The sequence below is a fragment of the Centruroides vittatus genome, unplaced genomic scaffold (assembly GCF_030686945.1).
Source record: "Centruroides vittatus isolate TY-2023 unplaced genomic scaffold, ASM3068694v2 scaffold_324, whole genome shotgun sequence".
NCBI lineage: Eukaryota > Metazoa > Arthropoda > Arachnida > Scorpiones > Buthidae > Centruroides > Centruroides vittatus.
The window spans coordinates 5,216,614-5,235,585 of record NW_027122701.1 but is presented as its reverse complement, the minus strand read 5'-3'; the positions used below and the strand labels follow the sequence as shown (position 1 = coordinate 5,235,585).

Here is an 18,972-nt window from a genome sequence, read left to right as displayed (position 1 = left end):
CTTTACTTTCATATATTAACTTTTATTATCATTATTAAGATACTATACTCGGGCGAATCCTGACCAAAATTTTTGAGCATGCTGAAAGTTATAATAAGAATAATAGGCCTATCTCTAGAACTAAACAATAGGCAGAAACGTTATTTGGTGTGAATAAAAAAGTATGGACCATTATAAAGCCCATTATTTCTACACATGAAATATATTATAATGAAAAAGTATTAAAAATTTATGATAATAATTCAAATTTTGTGGGCCCTTGACACTGGAGGCTCAGGGCTTAAGCCCTACTAATCTCTTGTAGATCCGCACCATGTACACAATACATGTATGCTGACTGGGTACTGCAAGCTTTCGATACAATCTGGCCGTGTTAAATGCTCCGAATGATGTCATGCGCGCGCACTTGTTTGCTGCGGCAAACCTCCACACGAACAAGCGATCGAGTTCCCGCAAGCACGGCACTGACTTAAAACGGCTAGCCGCTAGCTGCCAATGTAAAACAAACACAAATGATAAAAGAGTTTACACGTTAAAATAAATTATTATTGTCATATCTGTTCTCATATAAAAAGTATATTGACGGTCAAAACTTTCTCTTAAGCATGCGGCGCATGCTAAGCAAGCTCAGAGAATTTGCCCCTGACTATACTGCACTTATACGCTTAGCTTTTTAATTGTATACTCATCTAAATTGAAGGATTTTCCTTTGGCCGTTGGTATCGCTTGTTTTAGGCATCCGTTATTATAATCGGAATGCCTCTTGTCTTAGATACGTGAATACTTTCGAATGTTTTCGATAAATATTCCAATTCTATTCTAGGTCTTTCCTAAGTTGCCATGAGCTAGCGTACCGTACATAAAAGCTCGTTTCTCGCCATTTTCGCACAATGTCACAATGACGTAGACTCTACTGACCTTTGATTGGTTGATGGTGCCGTTTTACGGCCGTATTCGCGTCGAAAGTTGAACACTGCTCAACTCGCTTTACGATGGTTTCACGACCTGCTTCGGCGTAAAATATCGTGGTCATGTGATCAAAAGTATTTACGGCGAGGGTTTTTAAGCTCGTTTTTACGCTAGTGTAGTCTCGGATAAAAAAGTATGAAGAGGTGACTGTCACTTCATCTTAACACGGACATTCAGTTATTTAAATGTGAAAGCCCACCATGGCCGAGTATATAAAATACTGGTAGTTGGTAGCGGGTTCCTGCCTGAACAACAGGTTGGCCGCGTAGAGTTTTTCAGATTTTTTCACATTCCTAAAAGTCAAACAGGAAGGCAAAAAAATACAAAAATGTTAATAAATCAGCTGAAAAAATAAAATTAAGAACAATCAGATTCAGGATGGGATTTATGACTTATGGGCCTTATGCATTCAAGACTCGTGTGTACCTGAATAATACGAGACGTAACCGGAAATTAACTTCGAAAAGTTCCAGGAATTTTTTCAAAAACGTTTTACTTTTATCATTATTCTACATACATTAAACTATTTTCTCAAGTAGTAGCGTCTGTTATCGAAGCATTTATAATAGTGCCATACCAAGATTTTGTTTATTCTCTTAATAAAATTAAGGAACTTGTGGCATTAGCCACTTCTGATTGTTAATCAGTAAAAAGTGGCTAATAAAGATGTAGGAAGAGGTGACTGTCACTTGTTCTAAGTCAAGTCTGCACGTGGAGTAATCTAGTTGTTCTCATCCAAATGAGATAATAAGGTTTCAATGTGAGCAGCAACGTACGGCTTGACGTTGGTGGACCAAAAGAATACAGACATTTTTGACTTTCACCACTTCTTACATTAGTAGGCTAGTGTTTTCAGTATTTAGAAGTCTTGTAGGGAAGAATTATAAAACGATAAAAGAAAACTGGTTATTTTAAAGCTTTCCTTTTCACCTTTAAAATCTGTGCAATTTTGCATAATAATTAATCCGGTCCTGACCCAAATCGAGATTGAGATCAAAAAACCATAATTCTATATTCCTATTACTTACACATCCACGATTATTTTCGGTTCTTGGAGCTCCGGCTACAAATAGTGTGCTTTTATTGCTTAAAAAGTGTCCAGAAGAAACAGAATAACCTGGAAGAAAAATCATTTGAAGATTTGCAATTTGTTAATAATTAAAATAAATATACAGTAGAGCATCGATTATCCGACCCCCGATCAACCGTCACATCGGTTAACTGACCGCATTCTAGTCGGCAAATTCAAATGTCCGCTAGTGATGTGACGCTACAATATTTGGCTATGTCTTGGCTACTTTCATATTATTTTTGTTAAATTTTGTGTTTTAGCTGGCAACACTGACTCGACCATGAAAGGGAGGCCAGTATTTAAAGACGCTATCCAATTGCTGTTTTTAAAACGTGTGCGAGATTTAGCGGCAAAAAAACGAGTGTCAGCTGTGAAGCAAAAGAAAATTTTGGACTTCTTTTTCTAATGTATAGGCCTACTTTATGTAAAATATGTAACCCGAATATATATTTCTTTTGTTTTATATTTTTCAGTATACAGTACAGTACTGTATTTATTTTGTGCAAAATAAAGAAATAATTTTTTAATACAATAACGATGATTCTTATTAAAAAAAAAATTTTGTTAGGCTTAACATCGATGAAAATTCAACGCGAAGTAGGTTAATAGAAATATACTATACTAATAATGTATTTTTTCATACTTTTTGGTTATCCGTTTTTTCAGTTATCCGACCAACCCCAGTCCCCGATTGAGTCGAATAATCGATGCTGTACTGTATTTATAAATGCAGATATTGTGAAGAATTTTTATTAATTACCTATGTAAGAATCAAAAGAAATTTCTATTAACTTCTCGGGATCGGGATCCAGAATGTCCCAAAAATTAGACCATTTAGTTCTCCAAGGATATTTAATAATTGAACCTACAAATAAATAAACTCAATTTTTACAAGTCTGCATCAAAAAACTTTTTTTCCCTTAAAAAAACTCTTTCCGCTCTGTTTGCCTAATTTGGATGCTATCTTTTTTCTTAACCATGTTCTAAACTCCTAGAATCCTGGAATCGATTTAGAAAACCGATCTGGATATAAAATAATCTTATTTTCCCCCGGTTCTGTTAGGGAGAAAGTAATAAGAATACTGCGGTCAGTCAAAAAAATGACCCCCTTTCCCAATGTTTTTACATTTTTGGACTCGGGGAGCCTTGAAATATCGAGAAATGCAAAAAACATTGGGGTTTCCTTTATGTACGAATGTTTGTGTATGTGTAGGGAACACGATTTGTTCACCCACTTTGATGATTAATAACTCCTATGTCTTTTGTCAAAAATTTCTGAAATTTTGCAGGCAAATTGGCAATAAGCAATACAAATTTTGTTTGTATATTGGGCGGTTGATGCTATTAAATTTTGGTGGGGGTAGGTCGATGGAATGGGGAGATAAAGAGGGTCGTGTGTCATATCTCGAGTAAATTCAGACTTCATGAAGATTTTATTTGTTATTAGCATTTATATATACTGTATATTTAAATAAAACTCACCCCCTACCTTTAAAATTAAGCTCTTTACCATTTTATAATAATTAAAAATAAACCAGTTTTTAAATAAAATATCATAAGAGATGACGCCACACGCAGTTTTAAATGTTTCCGGAAAAGTAAAGCAACTGATTGCTTGATATTTTAATTCTTCTTTGCGTAATTAATTAATTTAATTCTCTCCATTTTAAAGAATGCAGAAATTGCTAATATTAAAATAGGCCTACTACTGTACGTAACGATAATAAACATTCTTTCCATTTAGTCAGTCAGTCCTGATGACCATAAAGTGTTTTGGCAGTTTGTTTTTCCTTTTAGTTATAAAATTCCGAAACATAAAGTGGCAATAGTATGGCCTGGTCGGAGTGGATCCTTGTTGAACTTCAGTCAGATGATTCGAACCAGGGTTTCTCAAACGGGATCTCGGCTGTTTTTTTTTAACCCGGGAAATCCCGCAAATTTTTTAAAAGTTTACTTTTTTCTTCCTTTTTTTTGTGTTAAGGTTGAGGAAATTTTGCAAATAGAAAGTATAATTAACTCATAAACTGTCAGAATACATTCGTATTTATTAATTTTAAGCCTGCTTATTAGTTTTTTAAATTTTTGCTTGTTATGACATATCACAGATTGTCAATGATCAATATGTATTTCTGGCAGGACTCTGAAAATTCTTTACTTGTCAGAACCTGTAATATCTGGAATAATTGCGCCGATGCTGTCTTCATTTTAACTATGCCCAGTATCTGCACTAACTGCATTATGCCAGGTTGTGCAAATTGGACAAAAATAGAAACGAGTACGAAGTAAGCAAGTATGAAATTTTTCTTCATAAACCTGATTATTAAAGACAAACGAACTGCCGAATTATCGGGCTATAAGCTTGATACAGCTATTAAAGCAGCCGAGGTAGACAAATCAAGAATACTTGAGAGCAAAAAAAGTACTGCAACGCATCTCGAAAACGAAGTAGAAATCTTCCAGGATACGGGTAAAAAAATACGTAACATCTGTCTTCTCTTAAATGCATTAAAGACGATTCCATCCACATCCATTGAATTGGAAAGGGCATTTTCAGTAGCGGGACTTTTTATTATTAAAATAATAATCAGATTGAGTGATTGGAGTATTGACCATCTTTGGTTTTCAAAATCTTATAAAAATTTACAATAATATCTTGTATAATGTTTTATTTAAAAAATAAAAATTACCTTCTAAGTTAGAAGTTTGATTTAAGTTTACTTTTTCTTTAAATTATCAACTCGATTCAAAAGTATTTTTTAGTAAGCAGTTTCCAACAAATTTTAATAAATTTTTCTATTTGTGAAAATTTCTACGTAATTCAAAGGTAATTTTAATATATGTTTCACACAGCATTATTACTATTAGGCCCTATTATAATTTTGGAGGTTGAAGAACGTATTGAATTACTTTTAAAAATGAAAAATAATTATATCATTCGATTTCAAGATAATTTTTATATTTTAAACATAATTAATATATCCCAGGATTTCCCGGAATTACGGAAAAGAGTTTACTTTTTTCCCGAAATCCCGGGACAAGCAAAAGACCGGGAAATGAGAAACCCTAATTCGAACAGATAGAACCCGGATTCAATTCTGGACTGGATTGGATTGATGGAATAAGGCAGTACAACACAAGGGCGATTTTTCAAGAAGGAGTGCCTTTCGAGAGAGCTTTATTTGGTGCTCTTATTTATGTTTTAGACACGTAAATAAAACCCAGAAAACTCCACGTGGCCAACCCGTTGGTCAGGCGCGAATCCACAAGTAATTACCAGTATTTAGTGGTGTAATCCGCTCTGCTACTCGAAGGCCGGCTCGACTCTGTCAATCGGATCCTAAAGAATTTTTCACGAATAGTTTGGTCAGGATATGTCGAAAATCTTGTCTCTCGCCAACCAATCGCCGTTTACTAGCCTCAGAGTATCTGTAGTGAACTCGTTAAAAGTAATGGCGTATTCTAAAACTTTGAGGTTTCTTGCAAAAGATTTCGGATCTTCTACTTGTACAATCTGATCACTAGTGATAAGCGGATAAAACCACTGAACGCTGGTAGTGCGTTCACACTTGACTAACGATCTGGCCGCGTAGACTTTTCCGAGTTTTCTTCGTGTATCAAACACCTTAATAAGGGTCAGTTTCTCATAGAAAATTCACCCTGTGGGCACTGCCACTTGGCAGATTTCCCTTAAGTTGCGTTGACTACACCTATCACATCTAAAGCAAAATGTAAAATAACATAAAAATCCCTTTTATACGTTATTTTACATTTTGTGGCATAGTGACTGTACTTTGCGTAACTGCAAAGTACGAATTAAGGCATCCGTGTACCGTTCGGGAGAGACCGGAATCAAATCTGGACGGTCGAAAAATCCTGGAAATTTTTCGGGGGTGGTGTCTCCGATATGTAGGCCACTTCTCTCACCACTCGGTGAGCCTGGTCACCCCATTGTGAGCCTGGCCGAACCCGCGATGGGTATGGGATAAAAGCTTTTTAAGGCGCACAATACGAAATAAATAAAAATAAAAATATTTATTAGTTTTAAATCCGGACTGAAAAATGTAATGTCAGATATACTTTATTAAAAATGGAATACATATTCGATGGGATGAATATATGGAATACATATTCGATGGGATAGAATATATGGAATACATATTCGATGGGATAGAATATATGGAATACATATTCGATGATAATTTAGAATATTTATAGAAATATTCTAAATTATCATCGAATAATAATAAAAACGTCAGAATTTACCTGCTCCTTCAAGCACACCTGGCGCTCCAAAAATTACACTTTCACCATCCTTTAAAACAAAAGAAAAAAATAAATAAAATAGGAATAATGTTTCATAATTTAAATAATTAACGAGTTTTAAGAAAATTAAATAATAAAACATGAGAAACTGTTTTTAAACTGGCAACATTCTGGTGTTCGGCGATGAGAAATTACTGCGTTGATATAGAGGTAGTATTTTGTTTTTGCAAACGTCATCGAGTTCAGCTCTGTAATTTCGTGTAGCTATAATGTTGATGGACCTGTGACAAACGTGACAAGTAGGCTAATAGAACTTTTGATACCGCCACAAGTAAATTTTACTCTACAGAAACAAAACAATTTTTATGAAAACACAGAGTGCACGAGGAGGAAACGCTTGTATTTGTCTCAAATGATTACTGGAAGCATGTGGTAGCGTTACCTTTGAAGATTGACACTCGGTCAATGGAAGTGAATGGAGGATTGACGCTCGGGCTTCATCTGTTCTTGAGAGCGTAAATAACTCTATTGAAGTCATGAAAGTCTGTATAACAAATATAAAAGTCTCGATCTCTCGTAAAATTATGTAAAATACTATAGTTATATGGCCAAAAGACACTCTCACTACGGAACTCCATCAATATTGCCAGTTTAGAAAAAGTTAACGCATGTTCGACTCACTTCCGTAAATGATGCAGAGAAGCCAGCTACACCATAAGCATAATTGTTGAATGTGTAATTGGTTCCCTTTTTTGGTTTTGTTTGACCTAAAAATAAACATAGAGTCTATACATGTATAGTTTTTGGGAGCGGGATTAAAGAGCAAACTGAGTGGTTCAGTCCATTCGTGCCTATACGTCACTTAACTGGCAGGGCCGTCTAGAAAGAGAAGCTGAAAATTTTTCCCCGGACCCGGAGAAAATTTAGGGCCCGTTGTGGTTCCTACGCCTCTAAATTTATATTTATTTTATTAACAAAAAATAAAATTGTTTAAGACTACTTTTTATTAATAAACATTCTACGTATTTCCTTTCTTCAAAAACATGGAAAATGGGTCCTTTTAAGGCGCTAAAGAGGGGCCGCTCTTCTCTGGGATTCGTACAAGCTCTCGACGGCCTTGTCAAACCGGTATTTGAATTATATGAATATTGAGAATAATATATGAATGCATTTATTCATATGAATATCTTTAGAGATGAGAAAATTGATCTCTTTCAGTGAATTGATTCTTTGTAGTGGACGCTTATTAAAGAAATGACTCAACTCTTTTTTCATTAATGTAGACTCTACAATTATATATTTACAAAGCCATAAAGACTGAATCATTCTGTTGTACGGCAGTTCGGATTGAGACTGACACATTTTAAATCGCTGTCAAAATGTAGTGCATAAGGATAACGGTTGCTCTTTCTCGGCAACGCGTTAAATGCGTTGCGAAGAAGAGCAATCGTGTAAATTTTCTATAGGATTAATTAAAGTGCGTGGATCAATTAATTATGGCACTCCATAGTTTCTCACCCCCCCGATATTACGTCTCTGGGCTTCTGCAGATACATGAAGGTCAGACTTAAGCTGGCACCAAACTCAATGACCTCAATGAACTTCGTGTGCGCTGTTGCTTCTGGTACGCCGCAAATATTGCAGAACATGTGGCAGGAAATTAAATATTATCCGTACAATGAAGGAACACAAGTGGAGATTTTATAATTTTGTGTAATTTTGTGTAAAATAGAGTAAAGTTAAAACTGTACCGATTTTTGCAATAAAACTTGAAAATATGTCTTCAAATTCTCGTCCGATCAACGGGCTGGTCACATGGAATTTTTCGGGTTTTCTTCACGCGTCTAACACCCAAATAGTTAGGGATCAGTTACCCACAGAAATTCGTTTAGGGTGGCGTCCTTCTTAGCGGATCGTTCAAGTGTTGCGCTACCTTAGTCCATCAACCAACCAACCAAAATTAAACTTACAAACAGAAAATGATTTTTTCGGCTTATAAAAATGTTAATGAATTTTGTTATCACAAATAATTATCATTATGTTACAGATACTTGAACTGATCGTTAATATCATTAAAAGTATTGAAACTTTTTAAAAATATATATTAAAATAATCAAGGCCATCAGCTTAAAGCAAATGTCTAACAATAAATACTATGATACGTGTCCCGAAGGGATTCCACGACAACGCCTTTAAAGCATGTTTTGAGGATTGGAAAAACACTGGCATAAGTGCATTACCGTGGAAGAAGATTACTTTGAAGGAAATAAAATAAATTTTGATGAATAAGTTCAAATCCTGCGTTTTATTGAACCATTTTCGATACTTTTTGATCACAGGGATACATATTAGTTAAAAGCTATCAATGAGTTAGTGTAACCTTAAATATAAGAAATTTAGTTTACAAATAACTAGACTTACTGGACGTCCCGCTTTGACTGGGACTGTCCCGGTATGATGATGTGGTCCCTGCGTCCCGGCCAGTTTATCATTTTGTCCCGGTTATTTGGTAAAATTTTAAAAGTGCCGAATATATAAGAAGTAAAATAGTGTAGTCTCGGGTAAAATGGCGATTTGGCAACTAAAATATCCCCTCTTTACACTCACTGTTGCTAATCTAAATATTTTGTATCTAGATTTAAGTACTTCTAATGTTATCTAGATGTTTCCCAAAATTTATATCATGTGGCCTAATGAATTTAAATGCTTTATTTTTTCATCCAGATATCTTTCCACAGAATTTATAATAGCATGTAACCTATAACATTCAAATATTTTTATTTCATGTTTTAGACATTTTGTTTCAATTAGATTTGGCAACATTGAAACTACACTGGCCACGTCGTTGTCGCGCATGTCTTAACTTAGTCGAGTCCAAATTGCTAGTCGGCATTTGCGATTATTTTTTACTGTACATTAAATTAATTTCATCTCCAAAATGGCAAAAAGAAACTGTATTTACTGATGAATTAAAAAAAGATTATCCGTTTTTGAAAAAAAAAAAAATTATAATCGCATTGATAAAGTGAAATGTGAACTGTGCTTTTCAGAATTTTCGGTAACTCATGGTGGAAGTTCGGACATTAAAAATCACTTGAAATGTGCAAAACATAAGGCGAGTCTAGTAGCAGTAGAAAGAACTTCCTCAAATACACAGTATATTGTCATATTTTAAAGGTACCGATTTATTTTTTGTTGTATTTTCTCAAAATTGTCTCGGTTTGAGAAAAAAATATTATGGTAAGCCGAAAAATAACATGACTTCCGGTTTGCATTGAAAGTTCGTTCGAGAATGGGATTTTCGGTTAATATGCACCTAGGTAGTCCAAAATGGCGGCTCGTCTCCGATTCCAGCAACCAGAAGACAGGAAACAGTGGGAACGCACGTTTTAACCTAACCTAACTATTCTAATAATTTGGTTGCTAATAATTATGGTAATCTATTAGAATAGGTTAGGTTAAGTTAGAACGTGCGTCCCCACTGTTCCCTGTCTTCTGATTGCTGGAATCGGAGACGAGCCGCCATCTTGGACTACCTAGGTGCATATTAACCGGATTTTCTATTTAAAATTTAGAAAAACACCTCGTTATTAGTTCATTTACAAACGAACAGTAATTTTTATCCTTATTATTATTTTATAGTATCATTTTACAATAGAACTGTATTGCTTTATAACTGATTTGTTAGGCTGCAATTTGAAAAAAAATTGCGCACTTATAAATTTCCACCGTCGTCCGTCCGTCGTCTGTCCTCGAGATTAAGGACAGACACCAGACAACATGTCTAATGTCTGATTCTGTCATTAATCTCGAGAACAGTTAGATAGATAAAAATAGAAACCAGACATGGAAAGCTTAGAGGCAGGAGGCCCCGATTAACTATATAAGAATTTCCATTGCATACCGGAAGTCACATTATTTCAATTCAAAACTCTCCCCCCTAAAAGGAGTTAGATAGATGGCCGACACGAATCTATTGATTGGAGGAAAAGCATGATGTACAGGGCACTACTAATTTGAGGTGAAGAGCATATATTTTACATTAAATAAAAAATATGATTAAAAATTGCAGCCCGGCATTGTGACGATGTCACAATAAATAATTGCTCGTTTTTATAACTTTGCTTACAAAACAGTAATTTGTCTACAAAGTTACGTTTTGTTAAAGAGACGAATTTTTTAATACCATTTGGCGTTTTCTAATTGCTTCATAAGCGGATTCAGAGAACTGTGACACAAAACCTTAGAACAGCGATTCTCAACCTTCTTAGCTCCGCGACCTCCCAAATAGTAAATATAAATAAAATTAATATTTCGCGACCCCCACCCAAAGGAATAATAACAGTAAGCCTTACTATTACTAATTGAATTTTGACTGTAATTATAAATGTAAATTATTTTAAATATTATATAATTACATTGCTCTAGTTTTATACATTAAAAAAATACCAACAGTATAAAAAAATGTAATACAACTATTCCTATTATTTTATGTCGCTGCGTTTATAGCGACGGGTATGAATATGCATGTATGACGTGTACATACATGAGCAATTTACAAGTTTCAACTTGATACTCTTTGTAATTTGATCTCTTTCTATAATACTCGCTGTGAGAGCATGTTTGAACATGCATATGGATGCGTTTGAACAAGTCGTGTTGTCACTAGTATAAAAGAGGAGCTGGCGATTGCACCACTTCAGTTAAGTTTCGAATGCGAAGCGTGCGTCTGGTGCTTTTATTTTAGTGTGCGGTCAACCGTGAAACTGAATTGTTTTTTTAACTTTCTAATGCAAAATGGATAAATTTGTGAAAAAAAACTAAGTGAGCCATCTACATCCAGTGAATCGGTTGGTAAAAAGACAAGGTTGTACAATGACAGTTATTTAAATTATGGTTTCACCTCATTGGATGGAAAGCCAAAGTGCGTTGTTTGCTCTCAAGGTCTCTCCGATGAAAGCATGAAGCCATCAAAATTAGTTCGACACTTGGAAACTAAACATCCGGCTCATAAAAACAAACCCTTGAAATTTTTCGAAAGAAAATTACATACCTTGAGAAATCAACAAACTTCTATTTTTAAGTTAAGCCATACTGATAAAAGTGTACTTGAAGCATCTTATCTCGTAGCATTAAGAGTAGCTAAGATGTCCAAACCCAAGAACGACGCCAGCCAATGGGCCAGGGGGGCAAGATGATGTAAATTGATAGAGGTTATGAATTGTATGTAGGTAAAATAAAAACGATTCATAGAGTTTTAATCATTTACTATGTACCAGAAAAGAAATATCTTAATTAAAACATTTTTTAACTTACAAGAAGCCTAAGAAGATTATTTTAATTAAAACTTAGCATTCAAATAATTTTTTCGAATTTCTAGGGGAGGGCAGCTGCCCCTCCTGCCCCCCTGGCGACGCCCTTGTCCAAACCCCATACAATTGCCGATAACCTCATATTTTGCCTGCTGCAATTGATATGGTCAGTGTTTTAATAGGTGTGGAAGAAGCAAAAAAATTAAAAAACATTCCGCTTTCTAACGACACAATATCAAGGCGAATCGATAACATGGCTGCCAATGTTCGCGATCAGATAATTCAGCAAGTTAGTTCGAGTGAATTTTTTAGTATTCAATTTGATGAATCAACAGATATAGCAAACATGTCTCAGTTCTTGTTTTGTAAGGTATGAATGCGATAGGGACACATCTATCAAAGAAAATATGTTGTTTTGCAAAACAGTACCGGGTCATGCAACAGGATAATGTCTTTTTGATGTTTTTTTATGGAGCTACGAGAAACTATATTAACATAGATTGGACAAAATGTATTGCAGTATGTAGTGATGGTGCAAAGGCGATAACAGGAAAGAACAGTGAATTAATGAAAATATTAAGAGCAGTGGCGTAGCGTGGGTGTCAGCCGCCCGGGGCGGAGGAAAATTTCGCCGCCCCCTTATTTAGGTATTCTTACAAGATATTATTATTTATTGTGAAATTTTGCCGCCCCCTATAAGTGCCGCCCGGGGCGGGCCGCCTCTGCCGCCCCCGCCGCCCCCACTACGCTACGCCACTGATTAAGAGATCGTCTTATACCAAGGGCAGAATGGACGCACTGCTTCCTTCACAGACATGCTCGTCACAAAAAATATGCCGGAAAATCTCAATCAAATTCTTTGTGAAGCTGTAATTTTATTAAAAGCCGACCATTACAGAACAGGCTGTTTGCTAAACTATGCGATAAAATGGGCGAAAATAAAAAATCTCTTCTTTTCCATACAAAAGTTAGATGGTTATTGCGAGGGAAAGTGTTAACCGGGTATTGGAATTGCGAGATGAATTAATAATATTTTTCCAGAATAAACAAACGCCATTCTCATTGTTTTTTCAGAATAATGAGTGTATGCTGTTGTTGGCTTACTTAGCTGATGTATTTTCGCATTTTAAACGACTCGAATGTGAATTTACAAGGTCGTGATAAAAACATTTTATTAATGAAAGACAAAGTTCATGCGTTCATTAAGAAGCTTGACATCTGGATTATTCGCCTTCAAAGCAAAAATTTGGATATTTTCCCACTCACTTCGGATTATATTGAGAAAAATTTGAATGAAAAAACACTATTATTCACCACAGTTTGGATTGCATGAAGATGCATTTGCCTGAGCGAAAAACTCAGTTGACGGAGTATTTCCCGGAAGATAAAAATGATTTCTCGGAGATGGGTACTGAATCCGTTTAGTGAAAATGTGGTTGCAGCTGCTAAGTTATCAGTTGAGATTCGCGACCAGCTCATCGAAATGTCTGCCGACAAAACGCTGCAACTGCAATTTACATCTGAAGATTTAAATACGTTTTGGCTTGCTCGTCGACATGAATATGGAAATTTAGTCACGGAAGCATTGAAAATATTAATCCCTTTCGCCACGTCTTATCTCTGTGAAAAGAGTTTCTCGTCTATAGTTGCGCTAAAAACTAAATACAGGAATCGTCTTTTATCACTCGAAAACAATTTGCTTTTGTGTGTTTCTAACGTAGATCCACGTATGGAGAAAATTTTAAATGAAAAACAAATGCAACCATCACATTAATTTCTTTTCTTTACTTATTGTAAGTAAAATGTTTATAAGTGTATAATAAATGATTTTTTCTCATAAAATGATTTCATTATTGTTTCACGACCCCCTTTAATATCACCGCGACTCCCAGGTTGAGAAACGCCGCCTTAGAAGAAACTAAGTAATCTTCATAACAGCAGGCTGTGTCTATTCGTGTACCCCATCTTTACACGATAGGCTCGAGAGCAAATGGTACATTTGATAATTTTTCTCGGAACAGTTGAACCCTCAATGGATATTTTAAGATAACTTTTTTCTGTTCTTAATTAATTCATTCGCCAATGCAAATTGCATTCTAATAGTTTTAGCCACTCGATTCGGTTCATGTGCAGCAGATTAAATTTTTGTATAATACTTTTAAGTTGGAATATGCTTTCAACATATAAGCATCAGCACCAGAAAGTTTTAACATTATCTTATCATTTGGCACAGGATTTGGTAAAAAGACATTTGTTAATGCGTCGCGAATAAATCTCGTAATTGTGTTGTTATTTATCTGAGCTAACTGCTTGGAACTAAAAAGGCATTAGTAGTGCAATCTTCATTATTTATAAGCTTAATGTAGTCTACCAATTATTAAATGGAGAAATGCACCGGCCGCACGAATTTGTAGTTACCAAACCATATATAATTATTTCCAATTTGTTTTTTTATTTCGTCAATAGTTTCAATACACTTGGTCAACAAAGCTTTTTTGTATCATTGATTCTGCAGGTATCGCAGTACTTTTGCAAAAAAAAAAAAAAAAAAAAAAGCCTAAAGATGCTATTATGAAATTTCGTTAATGGTATATTTGAAAAAGCCATTGCATTGCATAAATCATAGTAAATTTCTTGTTCATTTTATGCGCTTGAACCAGCAGCTGTCAAATCTAAAATAGTCTGTAGTATACTTGTTGCACCTCTACATTTTTTTTTTTAAATATAAAAAATATTTCAGAATTTAGCCTCGTCTGGGATACAGAGAACATTCCCAAACTCTCCTGGCAAAATAGTAAAATAAACTCAATGAATTAAGTCAATCACAATCTCTAAAATCTGTTATAAACAAACCGTATTGTGGATTTATAATAAACGAATAGTACATTATAGATTTTTAATTTATTTTAAAACACGTATTCATCCAGAGGCGATTAAGGTCGATTGAGGCCCCGGGCGCAGAAGAAAAAATTGAGCCCCTTAAAAAAACAGACAGGGAAAATAAAAATACACGTTAACCGTATTTTTAAGGTTTTATTTCCAATAAAATTTGAATATAATATAACATATTATATTTAAATTTTACCGCTGATTGTAAACTTGTACGTAATTAAAATTGCACATATGAAACAAAACTTGGTATCATTAGAAAAAGTGTGGGGATACTATAGATTACGATGTATGGAATTTCGGGACTTTGAGTATATATCTGAACTGAGGGGACCGAGACGAGTTCAACGGTACCCTACTTTTGAACCGGAGACGAAAAAAAAAAGTTATCATACTTTCTTCCGGCGATCGCGCGATGATAGGGAGTCGCGTCGCTCTCTCCGCTAAGTCGGCCTCGCTATCGCAATCGGGAGTCGCGTCGCTTGCCGTTAAAATTGCCTTTAGTAGACGTTTCCCCCTTTTTTACTTTGTTCAATAACTACCGTGAATCAATAACTAGTGACGTTTAGCACATGGCGGCCTGCCGGCGGCTCCCCTCCGGGAGGTCAGTCGGGAGCACGAACAGTGGAACGGCCGCCACGTTCGCTGCCATAAGTAACATTAACCGAAATGGCGATCGCGCGATGATCGGAAGTCGCGTCGCTCTCTCCGCTCTCGTATCGCGTGTTTTAACCCTACTGGAGATGACCGTAGTCCGACGTCATGGTTTGCAGACTTTACCGCAAGATGGCAGTACTAGCAACTATGGTGCTGTCTTCATGAGAGCATTAAAAAAGTATGGTAAGTGAAAAAGTATGATAACTTTTTTATTTTTCGTCTCCGGTCCAAAAGTAGGGTACCGTTGAACTCGTCTCGGTCCCCTGAGTTCCAATATATAATCAAAGTCCTGAAATTCCATAGGGGGTAATCTATAGTACACCCAAAAGGGTAAAGTTGGGGGGGTTTGCGGGGTGACTTTAGAAGTCGGGTCCAGGGCGCCCGCCGTTAAATCCGCCTCTATTCACCAAGTATCATTAGCTCAAATTTTAATTTGGTGGAGATATTATTGATGTTTTTAAAATTCCATTCGACACGCTCGCTACTGAACCACTAAATTAATAAAATAAAATTAAAATTTTTACTAATACCATTATTTCCTTCTTCATGAAGAAGAATTTCGCTTATTTGATGTGGCTTTTTGTTGTAATCGATAAAATAACAAAGACCATTTGAAAAATAACCTATTTTTCGGATGTGCTTCTTCCACAAATGGCCACAACTCTTAGAAAAAAAAATATTAATGTGTTTAAAAAATAAATCGATACTTATTTTTGTTTATAATCATTAAAATTAATTATATAATAATTATCGAATGCCAAATTTATACCTACCACAAATCCACGATTTGAGGGATGAACAGCTAAACTAATACCCAACATCATGCTATCGCTTCCACCCTTTACTTTAGCTTTTAAAACAATTTTAATATAAAATTTTAATATTTTAAATAACGTTAATTAATAAAAAAAAACAACTCACGTGATCTTTTTAACGGAATTTCCCGACATTTTTTCGAAATGGAACATTGATATAAAACACCTACACGATATATACCCGAGGAATTTGCTTTGGGTGCACCGATTAAAACCCTAAAATATTATTTACACAATATACTATTTACTGTTAAATGTTGAAATCTCAAGTATAATATATTAATTAACCGATTAAAATTTCCGAATTTGTCAAATGACGTTTGAAACGGATGCTTAAAAAAAAAGGTAGGTTGCACATTGATGGAGAATTATGCAAAGGACAACCTGCCATTAAAAATCTGGCATAACAAATTATTTCCACATTAGTGTTAACACTTTTTGAAGCACTCTCTATAACAGGGCCGCCCAGAGTGTAACGGGAGTCTCCGACGAAGTACAGGGACCTAAAGTAAATTAAATTATTAAAGAAAATAAACGAAAAAAACCGTGTATAGAGGCCCTTACTTCCTCGGAGCGCAGAGAAATTTGTTCCTTTTACCCACTCTGGACATCCCTGCTGTAAATTAAAAAATCTTGCATAAACCGTACTTTATATAAGTCGTGAATCGACTTTACACATTATTATTATAAAAGAAAACATACCATTGTTCACTTTTGTTGCTATAAAACTCGACAGACAATCCGAAATAGCTGCCTTGTTTGTTATTTTTAAAAACAATAGGAAAGTTTGTATCTATGTTGTAACACGAAGAGATTTCGGCAACGAATCCAAATATCCAAGTTAAATATATCTGAACCATTGTTGAAAGATTCATGCTCTATGCCATTAATACATAATATTGACTAGTCTTAAAGATTTTTAGTTTATAATAAACAAATGCCAAGTATCAAAAGGAAACATTGCATTTAAATTCCGGTCTCACCTCAATGTTTACGTCATCACATCCTGCATTTATCACGTGCTTGCATCCGTCTTCCATTCCGTTATAATGTCTCAATAAAAACGCGTTTATTAAAATACCTGACGTTTATTTTTTACAATTAAAATTTGAAAAATAAAAACAAATTATAGTTTATTTTGTACTCAAAACCCTTTCCAAAACAATGTTCGTATAGTTGAAAGTATATGTTGATAACGTTCATAGATTTTATAAAATTGTTATTTGGTATATTGTGCAGAATGCCCTATTGTTACAAGCTCCAAAATGTTAAAGAAACAATCTTTCTGGTGCAAGGGTTTTTGTACCGAAGCATTTTGGACCTTGCATTGTGCAGGAAGTGCATATTGATTACGTTCATAATTTTTATGAATATACTCATAAATGGGGTTAACTTAATTCTATTTTAAGCAAGCCCGATGCTTTATTGATAATTAAACATAAATTATCGATAAAACATTAAACACAATAAAATATTTTGAATTTGTCTACTTTACAGTAATTTAGTTATAGGCTAAGCCAATTTCAAGAAATGTATTAAACTAATTAATTTATTCAGAAATAAAAGAGACAAAGTGAAGTTTAATAAATTATATTAGAAAATGACTAGAAGGCATATAAATACAGATGAAAACAATCTAAGCTACCTTCTTATTAAAAGCAAACACTTCTATTCAAACTGTCATCATTTCATTAACAATGATCAGTAAAAACATTCTGCAAAATATTTGCTCACAATACACAAATGTTAATTTAACATATACATTGTATAAAAACATTTGAATTACAAATTTACAATATATTACAAAATGACAACATGCAACAACATGTTATTTCAATTATGTTTTATGTGGAATTTCCATTTAAAGCTAAGGTTTCTTCATTTTCCTCCTCATTTTTCAGTTTTTCCATCTCTTCTTGTTCTTTCCGCCTGAAGAAGCCCGACTGAATAACAGAATAAATATGTTATTTATAGTAATTAAGTTATTACTAATTAATCGAGCTGCACGGGAGAACATAATGGTAAGCGCCATTGCCTTCAATCACTATTGCCATCATCCTGGTGTGAACTTTTGGTACTTTTTCAATTATATCATTATAAAACTAGATTGACTACAAAACACTTTCAGTGAAAAGTTGATTTTAGAATAAATTTTATTCAGTTTATGGTTCAATCACAATTTTAGTTTTTGCTGTATTCTAAAATTTTAATTTTGACGTTTACTATTGTGTTCCCTCCAGTAGCTCAATTAAATAAAAACAATATTTAGTTTATCATACCTTGTATAATAATGAAAGAAGAACAATTAATAGTAGTAGTCCAACCACCACACTCACAATAATAATCCAAATAGGGATTTTTTGTTGATGAAGGCCATACTTCTCTAGTGACGTTGCTACCTGTTGTAACAATTTTACAATTTTAACTTTATACATTTTATTAAATTATAATTGTTTAGAATATAGTTAATAGTCTCAAAAGTACAATTACACTTAGGAAAAACCCTGACAATATTGTTTAAAGTATCTAAGTAAATAAATTAATAGATTTTTAGAATAAACCGATTAAAACAATTAAATGCAGTATAATGAGATATTTAAATACGGTAATGACTGTTGCTGAGAGTGGCCATTGTTTAGAGATTATTTTGTGTGCATTTTCATTTGACATTCCTGTAAAAACGGCCGTATTCAGAAGTGTTAGACACAGTCGAACTTCCAGCAGGCCACCTCTAAACAGTGGTTACTGGAGGTTCGGCCGAATGTAAAAGAAACAAATTCTCAAAAAAATGTTTTCAATTGATGTAGTTTAGAGACTTAGAGTGAATTTAGAGTATAAATCTTTACAACTTACAGTTGCTTGATCTTCTCTTACAAACTTTCCATAATAATTTGCATCTTTAATTGTTACTTTGCCTTCTGATATAAGTACAGTTACATCTTTTTCTCCCTAATGATTTAGAAATTAATTATTTTATTTCATTACATAATTTCCC

The 18,972-nt window shown here is 34.4% G+C and overlaps 2 protein-coding genes across 3 annotated transcripts in view; both read right to left on the bottom strand.

Moving 5' to 3' along the window:
• The window catches only part of LOC136988245 (integrin alpha-9-like), a 38,327-nt gene extending 21,421 nt beyond the window's left edge, over positions 1 to 16,906 (bottom strand). For both annotated transcript variants that reach the window (XR_010882732.1, XM_067286101.1), the window contains exons 1-8: positions 16,680 to 16,906; positions 16,084 to 16,193; positions 15,936 to 16,012; positions 15,693 to 15,825; positions 6,986 to 7,071; positions 6,305 to 6,353; positions 2,802 to 2,906; positions 1,998 to 2,086 (exon numbers count right to left, since the gene is read on the bottom strand). Coding sequence is in view for 1 of the 2 variants with exons in the window: in XM_067286101.1 (XP_067142202.1) it covers positions 1,998 to 2,086; positions 2,802 to 2,906; positions 6,305 to 6,353; positions 6,986 to 7,071; positions 15,693 to 15,825; positions 15,936 to 16,012; positions 16,084 to 16,193; positions 16,680 to 16,852 (822 nt within the window). In the remaining variant the exon portion in view is untranslated. The remainder of the gene's footprint in view (positions 1 to 1,997; positions 2,087 to 2,801; positions 2,907 to 6,304; positions 6,354 to 6,985; positions 7,072 to 15,692; positions 15,826 to 15,935; positions 16,013 to 16,083; positions 16,194 to 16,679) is intronic.
• Positions 16,907 to 17,551: 645 nt separating this feature from the next.
• The window catches only part of LOC136988244 (integrin alpha-9-like), a 42,390-nt gene continuing 40,969 nt past the window's right edge, over positions 17,552 to 18,972 (bottom strand). Inside the window, exons 25-27 of the mRNA XM_067286100.1 lie at positions 18,831 to 18,926; positions 18,257 to 18,376; positions 17,552 to 17,920 (exon numbers count right to left, since the gene is read on the bottom strand). Coding sequence (XP_067142201.1) covers positions 17,822 to 17,920; positions 18,257 to 18,376; positions 18,831 to 18,926 — 315 coding nt within the window. The 3' untranslated portion in view covers positions 17,552 to 17,821. The remainder of the gene's footprint in view (positions 17,921 to 18,256; positions 18,377 to 18,830; positions 18,927 to 18,972) is intronic.